The sequence below is a fragment of the Anser brachyrhynchus genome, assembly GCF_964034855.1.
Source record: "Anser brachyrhynchus genome assembly, chromosome: 4".
Taxonomy (NCBI): domain Eukaryota; kingdom Metazoa; phylum Chordata; class Aves; order Anseriformes; family Anatidae; genus Anser; species Anser brachyrhynchus.
In genome coordinates, this window is record NC_137698.1 from 69,798,698 (window position 1) to 69,813,520 (window position 14,823).

The window sequence follows — 14,823 nt, forward strand, 5'->3', positions numbered from 1 at the left end:
GCCACGCCGCCGTACTCAGAACAGCAGTGCTGCTCGGTCTAAAAAAGGGAAGTCTCAAACTCTTTTTCTACAAAATCAATGTGAATTCAAAGTATGCTGCAGTAATGTTTCCTAGTACCGTGCTCCAGTAGGTGCCAGCCTGTGGCTTTCAGCTACAAATCTAAAGCTGCAGAAATGCCTGTGGAGGACTAGGTCAAACCAGCAGAGCCTCAGCGATGTGATACCAGGTTCGGCAGCGTTCATCGTCAACGTGGGCCCCTGCCTTCTCACCTGATGCCTCAGCTCCTCGCTAGGTGCAAAGCCCAGCCGAGCCCACTCACTGAAGCTTTCTAGGCATGTCCTGCCTGGGGGTGGCAGAGCTCCAGCAGGGTCGGGAGAGCTCCCACAGCCAGTGGAGGTTCGAGGCACCACGTGTTCCCAACAGCGCTGCTGCTGTTCAGTGCATTCCCTCCTTTTCATTACATCCACTTTTTCCTCCTCTTTATGCACTTACAGGTGAGAAGCCACCGGTGCAAGAACCCTTCAAGACGTGTTGATAGGGGCTGATGATCTCCCTCAGGAGGTTGTGGTGTTTCCGTAGCACACGCAGCTCCGCTGTGGACAGCACTGGACCAGAGGGTGGGTTACGAGAAGGCTTATTTCTAGAAGGTGCCAAAAAAAACCCCAACAACCACCATTAGAAGTGTGTGCTTGGTTCAACCACACTTGTTCCCCAGGACAGCCCTCCTGCACCACTTCTGGAGACCAGGTCACACCAGCGAGCAGGACAGCCGCCTGCTCACGCTGCCACCCACCCACCCGCTGTCACACCAACACGCCTCGCCCAAGGCTTTTACACCCCCAGTTCTCAGTGAGTGGGAGGGAGGAAAGAGCTGTGGGACCCAGTTTTGGGGCACCGGCAGATCCTCCTCCGTCCCCTCCCTGTCACCGCTGTGGCCCTCTCCCTCCCCTGTTTGCACTCACCCGATCTCTTTGTTCAAGCTCTATTGATACCAAAAGCATCTCCCCACCTTCACCGTTCCCAGCAGGGACCTCCTGGGTTACAGACAAGTGTCACAGGCAGCATTCGGAGGCAGGACGGGTTATTAGGTGAGCCCAGCGTTCGCAGCATGGAGGACAAGGGACCAAGCTGTGCCCGGCTCCAGCTGTGCCCCCGCAGCCCTCCCCAGGCAGGGCCAGCTGCAGCTCACAGCACGCCAGCCACCTGCACCAGCCACCTGGTCCCCAGCCTGGAGGAGAGCCACGATGCTCACGAAGCAAGCCCCAGGAGCAGCCCCATCACAGACCCTACTCACCAAAGCCCTCGCTTGGGCTTTTCCTGCCCGGGTGAGGCAGGACGCAGGGCTCGGGCCTTGCTGTGGTGCAGGGGCTCCGTCTCTCTCAGCACCCACATGGAGCAGGTGAGAGGGGCTGGGATATCCACGGACCGAGGCGTCCCAGGTCATAGGAGGGGGGGGAAATGAGTACAGAAAGGAGCTCAGCCAGCCACAGAGGAACCACCCTCACGCCTGCCATCACGCCTCAAGGAAGATCAGGCAGATCGTGCCAAAGAGGCATGCCCACAGACACTTGAACATCTACCCAGAGAAAGAGGGGTTTGGTGGGGCGTTAAACCACTCATGCACAGCACACCAGCACGGCCCAAAATAGCATCCTACTTCTCCTTCCCCACCATCTGAACTTGCCCCCAGAGAAGCAGATCTAATTTAGGGGTTCTCAGCACGGTACAACCACTCCATCTTCTGCAAGGCCTGTTCCTACCTCACCAGGAGCGAGGACAGAGCTTTGCAAAGTGCCACCCTCAATAACGACTGGCAGATGGGAACCAGACACCCCCAGAGAGGGAAGGGACCTTCCTTTGGTCCTGGCTGCTGTGATGAGGAGCCTCCCCTCCCTGCACAGAGAGCAGTCCAAGTCTGAGCCCTAAGCCTGAGCAGGAGGCGATCCTCGCCAGCAGGAACATGCCACCTGTAGCAGCACTGACTGGGTATGGTTTAGGAGCTGCTTTTAGGGCACTGACTGCTCTGTATTGCCAGAGCTTCTGAAAAGGCCTGGTGCAGAGTACCTAGAAAACATGAGCTAGAGCTGTTCCTATCCTTAATGGCATCCAGGAGTTGTTCAAGGACTGCACAAGTCCACCTCTAACCCTCACATGTCACAACAGGATAGTCACAGCAAAGGGCCAGGAGATCAACAGCAGCACAGAGAGGCGAGCAGGGGCAGACATTCACCCAGAGCCTCCTTACAACATGGCATCAGCCCCAAAGCACATGGTATTTTCCATGCAATTAAACGATGCACTCGAACAGCACCTGCTACACACACGCAGCAGGCACAACAAAGGACATGCTCTCAATCCTTCCCTCTGCTCAGGGCAGGCTCACCTGGGCACGGCACTGGGGAAGCTCTCCTCCCCAGGGACACGTGTCCTCTGCTAGGAGGCCAGCAAACCTTCTCCTGGAAGGACAAGTCGTACCTGTAGCTCAGGATCAAATAGGCACCCACTCTGAATGCATGTGAGATGATTCTTTGGGTGAGGGACGTGCCCCCTGTCACACCTGCAACGAAGCAGAGACGAGCAGGCAGTCTGTCTGTCTGTCAGGGCTTCACTGCTGCGCCGTGCAGAGGAGGGGCATCATCACAAACGCAAGTGCCTGGAGAGAACATGCCTACACCAAGGTCTACATGTCGTTAGAACTTGCATCTATCAACTGCAGGAGGAGGAAGATATAAAAATATTTATTACAACCGTAGAATTGAATAATGAGGTCCACAATGATCTACTCTAATGCTCGTAATTGCTCTTGAAACAACAGCCCCCCAGTTACCAGCATTCACTCGTTGGGGATGCTCTTGGCTGGGTGAGCACGGTGAGAGGGGAAGAGCTGAGAGTTCACAGCACGTTGAGATCCTGCAGAAGAGCGGCCTCCCGCAGAGCAACGCAACCCAGGGGAGCAGCCTTGTCAGCGCAGATCGGTGTCCTGTTAAACAGGAAGCTGAAGCACGGTACCTGTAGCTGCAAGATCAGGCCTACAATCAGACAAGAAACGCAACAGGCACGCATGCACACAAACCAGGTGCTTGTGCTAAGACAAGAAGGGATTTTGGTCCTCATCAGCAGGTGAATGATGCAAAAGCAGCTCTGCCTCCAAGCTTGTACCTTGTTTTCTTATAAAACAGAGCTCTGACAGCTCCCCCGTGACTCTAAAGTAGCTTTAAAACCACACAGAGTTTCTTTTAATAGGACCGAGGAAGCCAAGTCCTCTCTCTCTTCTGAGCAGTCCACTTGGCTGATCAGAGCCCACTTTTACCCTATTCCAGTCACACCCCAACACAAAAGCAGTTCTCGGGGCAAGACCCAGTGCCCTGGACATCATCCAGCCCAGCCAAGAGGGTCACCCAGACAGACAGGTCAGCTCCAAAAGCACCCTCTGATTTCCTTTCTGTACCTCTGTATCTGAGAGGGGTGGTCACCAAGAGGCACCTCAGCCCCAGAGGTATCAGCACCACTCTCCCCTGGGGCACCCACATGGTTTTACACCTCCCCAGTGCCAGTCTTTTGGCCCTGGACTGGAAAGGAGAAGATGAAGTTGGCTTGAAAGAGACACTAAGGCAAAGAGGCGATGCTGAGGCAAGCCAGAGGGACGAGAGCAGGGAGCTTGAAAGGCAGTTACTAAGTCATCTTTTTAGCTGAATTGCTGCGGCAGAGACGAGGAGCCAGCGTGAGGTGCAGGCAGGCTTTCCCCTCCCACACAAGATCCATCCTTTGATAACCAGATGTGGAATCCCCTAAACTCGCCGCACGGCGGCAGCTCCCAGGGAGGCACAGCGTGCAGTGGAAAAAATTGATGAGCACAGCCACCTTGCCGCCGTCACCCCGAGAACGGGTGGCAGCTGGTTTTGTGAGCCCTGCTGAGGCTGCGTTGCACTGCACCTACACACCCCCGGCGCTGCGCCCCCTCCTACAGAATGTCAAAGCCTCCGACTCCTAAGAATAGAGGCAAAAATAGTGGGTGCTGTCCAGGGGACGTTTCACCGGTCTTGACTTTCTCTTAGAGCCGGGGACTGTGCTCACCTTGCCCTCCACGTTCCATCTCCTGCCGGTGGCATCTCCTTTCTCAGGCAGTTTTATCTCTGTGGTTTCCAGGTGACTCTCTCAGGGAAAGTTTACTGGAGCTCCATCCTTCCTGAAACGGCAGCAGAAGCCAATAACCACTTCCTCTTTGCACAGCTAAGGAACTTCAAAATGTGCAGTGTTGCAAAACAGCGTGAGGACACTCTCCCTTCTGCCTCTGCCATGCTCTTGCAGGCATTAACATCAGTTGTTGCGAACGTGGTGCAGCAACAAGGTTGGGAAACAGTTCAGCAGAAAAAGCAACTCTCTCAGTTAGGACAGGTAAAGGGCTGCTTTTCGTTCTTCCCTGCAGTCAGCTTGTGCCTTTGCACTGCCAGCAGCTGTAAAGAACCCAGTTCCTGCAGTCAAAATTCAGAGCTGGACCCCTTTTAGAGCTGGGGCAACTGAATGCTTTCGAGTCAGTCCCTACAACTGGCTTGCGCTAAGAGTACTTGCACGGATTTCTATTTTGCTGTAATTGCAAAAACAAACCGTGAGAACAGATAACAATGTCTAATAGGGGTTTTCACAAAGCTGTCGTCATGCTGCTTCCCTAACCAGAGGGGTACACAATGCCCCCAGCATCTAGGGCAAAAGACCCAATAAGATAAGCAGCTGGGTTTGTGTACCTCGTGTCATCCCTTGCAATCTTGGAGCTGTTTGCTTACAAGGCAGTGTTAGTACTGTTGTAAGGCTTCATCCTAAGCAGCTGATGTTTGGCTGGACTTGAAAAATCAAATTCCACTCTCCTCCCGTACTGTGCAGCATTCAGTTCATGGAAAACAGATGGTGGTGACTCACGGGAGTGCTGAGCTTTGGGGCACTCTGCAAAACACAGGGGCATCCTGCTGTTTTCATAGAGATGGTGCTAACACAAACCAGGAGACGTTTGAGCAAAATCTGCAGTTGCTTTGACGCAGTTTCGGTGAGACAATCCCGTGATTTCACATAGAAAGCCTTTGGCTAGGCACACTAAAAACTGGAGTTTCAGGCCACCTGTGTAGTACCTTCATATAGGCACAGGCTACAGGCTCCGCTGGCCTCCTCTTTGCCCAGTTTAAAAGGGAGCAATGATTTTCTTCCCCATGGCTGACAGAGAACAAGCAAGCCAGCATAAACCTGTAGCTACACCACTGCTTATACTGCTGCAATTATTCCACTTACCAGTGCAATTCCTTATAAATACGGGTGAGTCATTTACACAAGAGGCTTACAGCTGAGGCAGGTAACAAGCCCAGCTGCCAGCATGAGCACTGCAGGCCCCTCGAGTTGGAAAGCCAGGATCTCTTTGAAGCAACAGCCACAGAAGAAGCCATGGGTTCGGAAGACATCGAAGTGTATTTGTGTCTGGAGTGTGGGATTTCCACTCCACCTCTTGGCAAGTGAGAGGTCAAATAAAAAAAGAGGGAAATATAAACACAGCAAAAGGTTATAAAAGTTTACTTAAGAAGCCAAGACTGACCACAAAGAAAGGTTTTTCTTAAAACACTTTTTAAGGAAATAAACAGTATAATAGCTTTTGGGCATTCATTAAATAATAATGGAAAATTCTGTTGCATGTGAAAGGACTTATAGGAACTAAACTTTACAGAAAGGGACACGGGCTGGGAGCCAGTACCAAACGGAAATGCAGGAGCAAAGTTACTGGAACTCCTGAGGGAAGACAGCAGGTCTAGGCACGAAGCATTTTTCTAAAGCAAATTTATGACTGTCACACTCAATGGCAAGTTTGCAAAATCACCAAATAGTTGGGTGCTGGGGGGAAGAAGCTCTGGACATCGGCTAAGCCCAACCATCACGTCAGAGCAGGGCCAGCTGTGGCAGGCCAGGCTGCAGGCAGGCGGGGTTTGACCATCCCCATGGATTTTGGCCATCTCTGAGGACGAAGGCTTCACGCCCTCTCTATGCAACCTGCTCCGGGATTCAATCACCCTGAAAGCAGAGAAGTTTATCCCTATGGGATGTTGGAATTGTATGTTTCAGCTTGTGCCCACTGACTCTCGTCCTGGCACTGGGCACCACTGCGAAGACTCTGGATTCATCTTTACTGTCCCAAACCAGGTGTTGGCACACATGGGGAAGACTCACCCTCAGCCTTATGTTCTCCAGGCTGAGCTCCCAGCTCTTCTCTCTCCATCTGCATGGCTCCTCGTTGGGTTTGAGCTATTTGACAGAGGACAACCCTCCCCCCCCAAAAACAGACCAAAAGACGACCTATTTCTCCCCTTCCTCTGAACCACCTGAGAGGGAGTTTGCTTATTTAACTGCTTATTGACCTTCACAGTATTCGAGATGTACAGATAAATAAATATCCTATGGACACAGAGAGGAGACCTCAAAAACCCCAGCTAAACCAAAACACAAAAGTGATGCAGTTATCACAGAAATCAGTGCTAAATCAGGAAAATGGCTCCCTTGGCATGGGTTCCAGGACAAACACTAGACGTGTTTGTAAGAAACATGACACTGACCATTGCTGGCAGGGAAGGACGGTGAAGAGGCAGGAAAGAAATCCTCCAGGTTTTTTTTTTTTTTGACACTAAATTCCTCCATCCAAATGCACAGGCTTGTTTTGAAAACCCAGCTAACAGACTGGTTGGTGAGAGAACCTCGAAAGCCTCGGAGGTCCAAGGCAAGTACCTATTTGATATCTAAGGCCCCCAAATCACAGCAAATTAAAACCCTGACAACACAATTCCACATATTAGGCCTTCTCTCTGTCCTTCCTGCATGTTTATCACTGCTGCCCCGACCTTCCTGACTTCACAGTCCACAGCTTTTGTATTTTTTGCAGCTTGTGAACGCTTTACGGTAAGCCCGGGGTACAGCAACTGTTTCCATTTGTTTGTTATGTCTGATTTCCTCACAGCTCAATTGGATGATATTTCTAAAATCGCCCTCTTTGTAGTTGCTCTCCCACTTTGTGAAGACTATGAATCACACCAGGTCATGTGCAAACTAGTAGGCGATAACACAAAAATCCCTTACACTTAATGTCAGCTTTTGTAGTATTCCCTCCGCTGTATAAAACACCGACGTTGACTCCCTTGCCCACCAAGGTGAGGAAATGGTGGCATTGACTAAAACCAAGCAGTCAGTTTGGAAACTCACGCAAGTTTGTGAGTGCATCATGAATGTGACCCTCAGCCTCTGTGCTTTCCTAGGCCACAGGAAGGTAGCCCCGAGATGTTGTAGTTCTTGAGCAGACAAAGATCAACAAGACCAAACTCACCTCTGTTGACTTCTAAACCAGGCTTTGAAGTGCCAGTGCTTCCAGTGAAGCAACGAAGGGCACTGCTCACCCCCGATGTTACTGAATTGCTCATCTCAGTCTGACAGATGTATGTAATTACACTGGCCTCGTGTGTGTTCATTTGAATCTCACTTGGGTGCATACCACGTTTGGGACCCTGATATTAAACTGAAAGAGGAAGACAGAAGAAGGAGTTGAAATCTGCCCAAGAGAAAAGCACTGACATCTGATACAAGAAGGGCACAACCCCTCTGCTCCTGCCTCCTTCGCAAGCACCAGCTATCCCAGGGCACTTAACACAACAAACACCAGTGATAACGAAGGAGGGCGAACTTAAAACTAGGGATTCTTCGGATGAACTGAATTTTTTCGAAGTGGTTGGGCTGGTGCTGTTCATCACCAAGTACATAACGAAAGTTGAATTTTTTGAATTCCCAAACATATATGGTCTTGTTTGGGAAGTCGTGGAGGACAGGTGAAACTTCAGAGACTCAGAAAGCACAAACATCTTGAAAACAACAAAAAGAATCTAACTTCAATCCCCCTTACTCCCTAGAAAGGAACAAGCAGATGAATTGCAAATACCTACCTGACAGCAAGAAAGTGATTTATTCCTGACAAATCCACGCTGGCTGCTACTCACGGTCAAACTGGTAATTTCCTCCTTTTACAGGATAACAGTTCTTGAGGACAGGGGAAAAAATAGTAGATAGCATGAGATATGTTGAGAGTTTGAATACCATTGTGACATGTTTTCCATAAGCCACCTGTAAAAAACATTATCTCAAGGGGTACAAAAGCAGTCCTGAATAATATATCAAATTAGGAGACTTAAAGATTGGTCCTGGATTGAATATGCAGTTATTTTCATTTCCACTGATGGGGGATGGGACAGATGCATTAATACCACACGCAGATCTCAATCTAAAAGGAGATGCTAGCACAATGGTGAAAGAAATCAGAACAGCTTTGGCAAGTCGGAGAGCTGGTTTGAAAAATGCAGGCAGCTCAGCAAGGACAACTGCAAAGTGAGGTAACTTCAGGGCTCGTGAATTGCACAAATCCTCGAAGAGGAATCACTAGCAGAGCAATGCCTCAGAGCAGCTCGGAGGCTGGAATGAGTCACAGGCTGCTGCAGCTGGAGCCAGGCACCAGAGAGCAAGGAACAAGCAGCGGCGCCGGCAGCTGGACACGAAGGAATCCCTCTGCAGTGCACAGCGTTTAATAACACTGTTGAGAAAAACACAGCAAAAATGAACAAAAGACCATGGGAGTTTCTAAGAAAAGATTAGAAACTGTGACAGTAGGTTAGAAGGCTGAGGGGAGTCAGGCTGTATCCTTGCAGAAGGCAAGGAAGCCTCCTTCCAGCCCAAATTCCGTTAGCTACCCCAACTGGAAAACCCCTTGCAGTCTCCCCAGGAGAAGTTTTCCCTTTTTCTGCCCTGTTGGGGCTTGTGCTGCGGATCCGCGCCCCTCCTCCGTGACGGCACTGCAGCCCCGTGCCAGCTGGCAGCCCTGCCTGGCTCTGCGGGAGCATCCCCAAGCCCTGCGCAGGCACTCCCCGGGATGGAGCAATGCCCTTCCCTGCCTCCCAGCACTTCGCTCGACCCCGCGGGCAGCAGCCAGGATGGCACGAACTGTCAGAGGCTCGCTGCCACCCCAGCCTTTCAGCCACAACACGCGTCACGCAGCGCTTCTGCAACCAGCCGCAGAGAAACCATGGTGTGCACCGCCTCCCAGCCCTGCTCACGGCACGGCTGCAGAGCATCACCCAAATCCACGCACACACGTAAACGGAACAGCGTGTTGGACTGCAGCATGGACATGTGTGTCTGCAGCTGGGGCACGAACCTCTCCTGCTGTAGGGCAGCGCCGTAGCCAGCAGGATGCTCAGGGATGCCTCTCGTTCAGCCCAGAGGAAGGACGGATTTTCCCCCAGCACGTCAGGGATGATGGGCACAGGAGGGCTGTACGGAAGTGGACCTGAACCCGACTCTGCCAGCCTTCAGACAGGCCCACTCTTCACCCGGCCTTCTGGTTCACAGGGGCTTTCTTCCTGCGTCTCCCCTGCAAGAGCCAGCAGTTTAACAGGTTAAGTTTCAATAACAGTTTTGGTTCTGCTAGGTCAGCTTTCTCCAAGACACAACTAGCTTTCCAAAACCTCACAGGTATCTCCAGTTGGGATATTTTCAATCATTTGAACCGTTTCAATTGATTCTTTACATACTGCAATTTGGAAATGACTTGGTTTCACGTTCTGCAAAGCACCTGTCTGGGAGCTGCACTATTTACATGCTTCCTCCAATCTGAGGACACAAAATACAGAGGAAAACTTTGCATCACCATTGCATTAGTCAGGACCTCCAGCAAATTAACTTTGCCATTTGCCTGAAATTAACGTAAGACAGGAGAAGCTGCTCTTCCAGCCTCCCCAAGCCTTCAGCTGTGCAGATCCAAGTCATTCCTACGATGCATGGTTTCAAGAAATCAAATCCCCTTTGCCAGCTCTTCCGTTCCTCCTTGGGCCCACCTCTCCCCCTTTCTCCATCCTTCCAGGTTTAGCCTTCTGTTTCTTTTCTCTCGGCTCCTGCACAAGCCCCCACCACCTTAAGGTGGATGGGTGCACGGACGGCTACTGTACACACAGGGTGGGATTCAGCCACTGCACCTTCCTATCAGTTTACACCTTCCTTTTCCTTGACACACTGGTAATGAAGTCACCTTCGTATCTCCAATCTGGGCTGGGCTTTAATCAGCACTGGTGACTAACACAAGACAATAGGATGGGCAAGAAGTACACTCCCTATGCCACCTACCCCCAGAATCAGAACAATCCCTGAACCCAGTGAACAATGATCTCGGCTTTGTAATGACTGGATCCAATTTCTCAGACTTGTCTTTCTAGATGGTGGCCTCGCAGCAGCAGGGCAGTGCTGCTATTGATAACCTGCAGTGATTAATGTGTCTGTAATTGCACTAAGAGACAGCTGAGGCTGGAGTGACCTAACCCTCAATGCCCCTGAACATTCAGGGGTTGGGGAATCTAAATGTAAAGCAGGGAAACAAAGTGGATGCTGTCTGGTGAGAGCAATGCCAGACAAAATCATCTAGGAAAAGAATGAATAAAAGTAGGTGATACAGAAGGAAACAACGTGTATTGGTCTCAGCCCAAAGAGGACAACTCCACAGACTGACCAAAGCAGCTGGAAGGTGACAGGTGAAGTCCTTCAGAAATCAAAGTCAAATGCTGCAGACAAAGGTCTGATATCTTCATCTTGGATGTGCTGCTTACTTTGAGACAGGGTTATGTAGAAATACAGTATCAGACCAACCAATGCCTCGAAAAAACAGCTAAGCCTGTTTCAAACTCTTCCACACAACAGAAAGAGCCTGTCCCGTCTTCCTGGGACCGTCTGACCCCAGCAGTGTCCTTACCTGTGGTATGGCTGAATTATTCATTATATCTTCTCCCCCAATTTTTCCCCAAAAAAAGATGAATAGTTTCAGAATAAGAGTTTTTTTTTTTTTTAATTATTAACAGTCTTTAAAACCTCATGAAAAGCTTCAATTATAGGCTCTGGGTGCTACTAGCATGAGGGAATCGCTGGTGCTTTCTGAACACCTGCATTTCTTAGCATACGCTTGGACCTTCAAGTAACTCTTGCACATACATAAAAAAGGAAACTCATGCTTCAAGTTTTTTTAGGATCGAGGATATATCAGCATATATAACTGATATGAAGTCACTTAATGCTTCTACTTTTCCTCAAAAATGAGAGCAGTGCAAGCCAGTGACAAAATTCCTCAGCTGCTGCAAAAGCCCAGGTGTTTCGCGCCCCTTAAGCTTATGTTTGGGAAGGCTTTTGAAATCGAATTCCTCGCATGCAGCACGAATCAGACTGCCAGCATCAGCTTCCTGTTTTCTTCTAAGCTCCCCTTAAAATCAAAACTTTCTTTTCCCTAACAAAACGGATGTGATTTTTGTAATCAGTGGAATTATTGGAACTCTGAAGCATGACTCAAGTGTTCTCCACTGGAATCAGAAGGGGAACCAAAACATTTTTAGGGAACGACTTCCTTTCCATTTCTCAAGAGTCTCATGGTGTGGGAAGGGAGACAGGAAAAGGGGGAAAACAAGGACTGACCTGAGGACCACCTATACCATAGCTTATAACAATGTGAAGCCATTTTTTCCCCTAAGTCAGCTTTTGGAAAAAAAAAAAAAGTCCATGTCCTAACTGATACTTATTGGCATTTCCTTCCACGATAAGCCTGAACGGGTACTCACAGAATAGCACCTGTCCTGAGCCATGCAGGAAATGCTACATCCTTCGCCATTTCGAGGTCTCAGTTCCAAGCTTCCCGAGCATATGGAGGCAGGGATTGGGCACCACTAGGAAGGCAAAAAGAATTAGGAAAGGGTCAGACTCAGAAACCAAGGGCATTGTGCTAAGTTATAAATCCTTTTCTCACCGCTAACTCAACAGCTTGGGTCACCTCCTAATAAATGAGATACAGACAGCACAAAAAACCACAAAGTGAACTAGATTTAAACAGATGCAGAACGGCTTTCACACCCAAAGATTAACTAATCTCAACCTTTTTAGGTAGGAAGAGAGATGACTGATGTCTGAGGGTTATAAAATCATGAGTGAACAAGAAGATGAACAAGATTACTTGTCACTGGTTTTCACAATGCAAAAATTTGATAGCCAGTGAAAAAAAATTACTGCGTGACAAAAGGCACAATCAGATTTGCTAACTTACTGCAGCAGGATGTTTTGGCTGTCAGAAGGATAAATGGTTTCAAAAATGATTAGATGAACTGAAGGAAGAAAGGTCTGTTGGCTTCTAAGCGGAAGCCAGGGTGCATCGTTTGGTTCACGAGTCCCCCCATCACTAGCTGATGACAGCCAGCAGGGAATCCTCAAGAAACAGGGCAAACAGCCCTCACCATGCTGTCCATTGCTGGCCTCTGTCAGAGGCTGAACCCCTTGGCTCTTCATCAAGGACAGTCATTTCCACGTTCACATGTTGGCACAGGAAGGAAGTAGTGCTGTGTACATCTCTTTGTTTCTGGGAGATTCCTACAGCACGTTCAGCTGGTCTGGGGGGGTTGTGTAATTGATTTTAATCCCACTCGTTCTAACAAGACCTGAGTACCTGCAAAACTGACATATCAGAGCAAAAATCAGCAGATTAGTAGTGATGACATTCATTTTGGTGACTGTACACCTGCAGATAATTCGCATGTAACACCTCTCCAGCATTAACTGTCTGAAGTGCAAATTGAAATTGCCAAGTGGCTGACATTACAGAATGTTCTTTGCATTCAGGTGTCTTCACTCAAATTTTCCCAAAAAAATGCACCAAAAAAGGCCAATTTAGGTAGCAATCCAACTGAGAGGACAGATATTCCTATGGTACAAAGCAAGCAGAAACAACTGGTTTCTGGCATTCATTTACACTGCTTTCTTCCCTTAAAACCCCTCCAAATATTCTATAATTTATAGAAAAAAAACATAAAACATGACCAGTTAGGTTTTCCTTATTTGCAGGCCACCTTCAGCTCATCCGTTCAGGAGAAGAAAGCGTTTCGCTGTGTTTGCCACTCAGTGGAGCAGACCCCTGTATCACCACCACAAAGTTCCTAATCCAAAACAGTCTTCTATTAATTCTTTTAAAAGGGGCCTTTCTGAGGAAGACATTTTACATTTTAATAGCCTTACTACACCTGCACCACTAGGCACAGCATTTGGTGAAGGTGCTTGGAAGAAATGCCCTCTGTATTCAAGTGTACCCATTATAATCCAGCTACACATCTTGATCTGGCTAACAAAAGGAGCTCTAAGACGTGTGGTGCCACACATCCTTCTCCGCCCACCTGAGAAATCTCTTACAGCTTCTCTGAATGGACCAGAGGAATCTGAAGCTGATTTTTTAGCATCTTCCCCACATCCTCCACCCCCAGGATTTTTTCTGAATGCCCACTGCACAACCTGCAGGAAGACGCACGTATTGTGGTTTCCCATCTCCGCAGCAAAGTGAAATTCCCTTTGGTTAACCACCTGCCAGCACCAGAACATGGCATTTGCTTCACTGCTAACCTTAACCAAAAGCCATGCAGACAGCGCAGCTGCCTTAGGACTCAGCTCACAAAACTCCATTGTTGGAGATTTTGCTTTTGAAAATGCAGTGACATCGCAGCTCTTTGCTGGAAGAAAAAGTCGCTTTCTGGAGTTATTTCAGCTTGTCCCCCCCGCCTGTTTTATCAGGGTACTTCTGAACACGCTCGTGCAGGAGAACTGAACGTTCACTTCCTTCTCTGACTTGCTGAAATTCCCTGATTTCATCACCCGCAGCCTGCTGCAGGGCTTAAGGGCTCTGCACAGGAAGCTGAGAAGAAAGCTTTTAACGAGAGCCAAAGGATAACAGCTACGTGGGGCAGCACAATATGTTTCAATTTAACTTATTCGAACTAATTCTGCAAGTAGCCATGACCAGGGACAGGTGCACACACACGAACACAGCAATTTGTCATGAAACCTGGGCTAATAGATAGAAGTATTTACTGCTGCAGCTATGAAATTTTCCCAGAACACCATGTTTTTAAGCTTTTCATGCCACAAAACTTGATGCAATAGAGAAAACTCAGTGTCCAGCTTAGCTTTTATTTGACCAGAGGTTTGCAAACCATTCCAAGAATGAAACAGAAGTGTTAGTCCCATGAGTCACTGCAAAACCATCATGTCTGTATATTATAGGGGGACATATTTCATGTATGTAACAAATAGCTTAGAAGTCCTCCAAGAAGTTACAATAAGAATGACCTCAGGTGACCCTGTGAAAATACCAACATCAGGAACCAAAATCCTGAAATTCAGGCTGGGGAAGCCTACTCCCCCCACCATCCCCTTTGAACAGCTTTAAACAAATTCACCCAGTGCTTCAGAAGAGCAGGTGTGAGACTTGAAATGCCCACCTTTAAAGCAGACACCCAGACACATTAACCTCTTGCAGAAGCGTTAACTGCTTGTGTTACTGCAGTGCTACCTGCCAGCACAGCTCTGCTTGTCTCTGCTCAGAGAGCGACCAGAATCAACATCAGAGCAACACAACTGGGCACCGCAAACATCTGAGTTACTTACAGCTCCTCATTCCTGTTAGATTAAATCCATCTCTGGATGTGCTCCAAAGAGCATCCAGAAACACAGACAACATAACATCTCCGGGCAGATTCATTCATTCTGAGAACTATCCAAGCCCTCCTCTCTCCTCAGCCTCCTCTGACCGTACAGGAACAGGCGAGGATTTCTCACATTTCCTGGACAGGAACATGGAAACGTCACGAATTCACTCCCGAGATAGGAGCGCTGAGCTCCAAAACAAAACGTTTTGTTAAAGGCTGTTACAAAACCATCAGTGTTCAAGTAACCCTGAAGGGCTGGCGTCACCC

General features: G+C 48.8%; 1 protein-coding gene across 1 annotated transcript in view; it reads right to left on the minus strand.

The window, feature by feature from the left end:
• Window positions 1–963: 963 nt before the first annotated feature.
• The window catches only part of LOC308194546 (uncharacterized protein), a 35,650-nt gene continuing 21,790 nt past the window's right edge, over window positions 964–14,823 (minus strand). Inside the window, exons 7-11 of the mRNA XM_080590614.1 lie at window positions 11,656–11,760; window positions 7,957–9,434; window positions 4,076–7,535; window positions 2,829–3,016; window positions 964–2,711 (exon numbers count right to left, since the gene is read on the minus strand). Of these exons, the coding sequence (XP_080446740.1) occupies window positions 9,390–9,434; window positions 11,656–11,760 (150 nt within the window). The 3' untranslated portion in view covers window positions 964–2,711; window positions 2,829–3,016; window positions 4,076–7,535; window positions 7,957–9,389. The remainder of the gene's footprint in view (window positions 2,712–2,828; window positions 3,017–4,075; window positions 7,536–7,956; window positions 9,435–11,655; window positions 11,761–14,823) is intronic.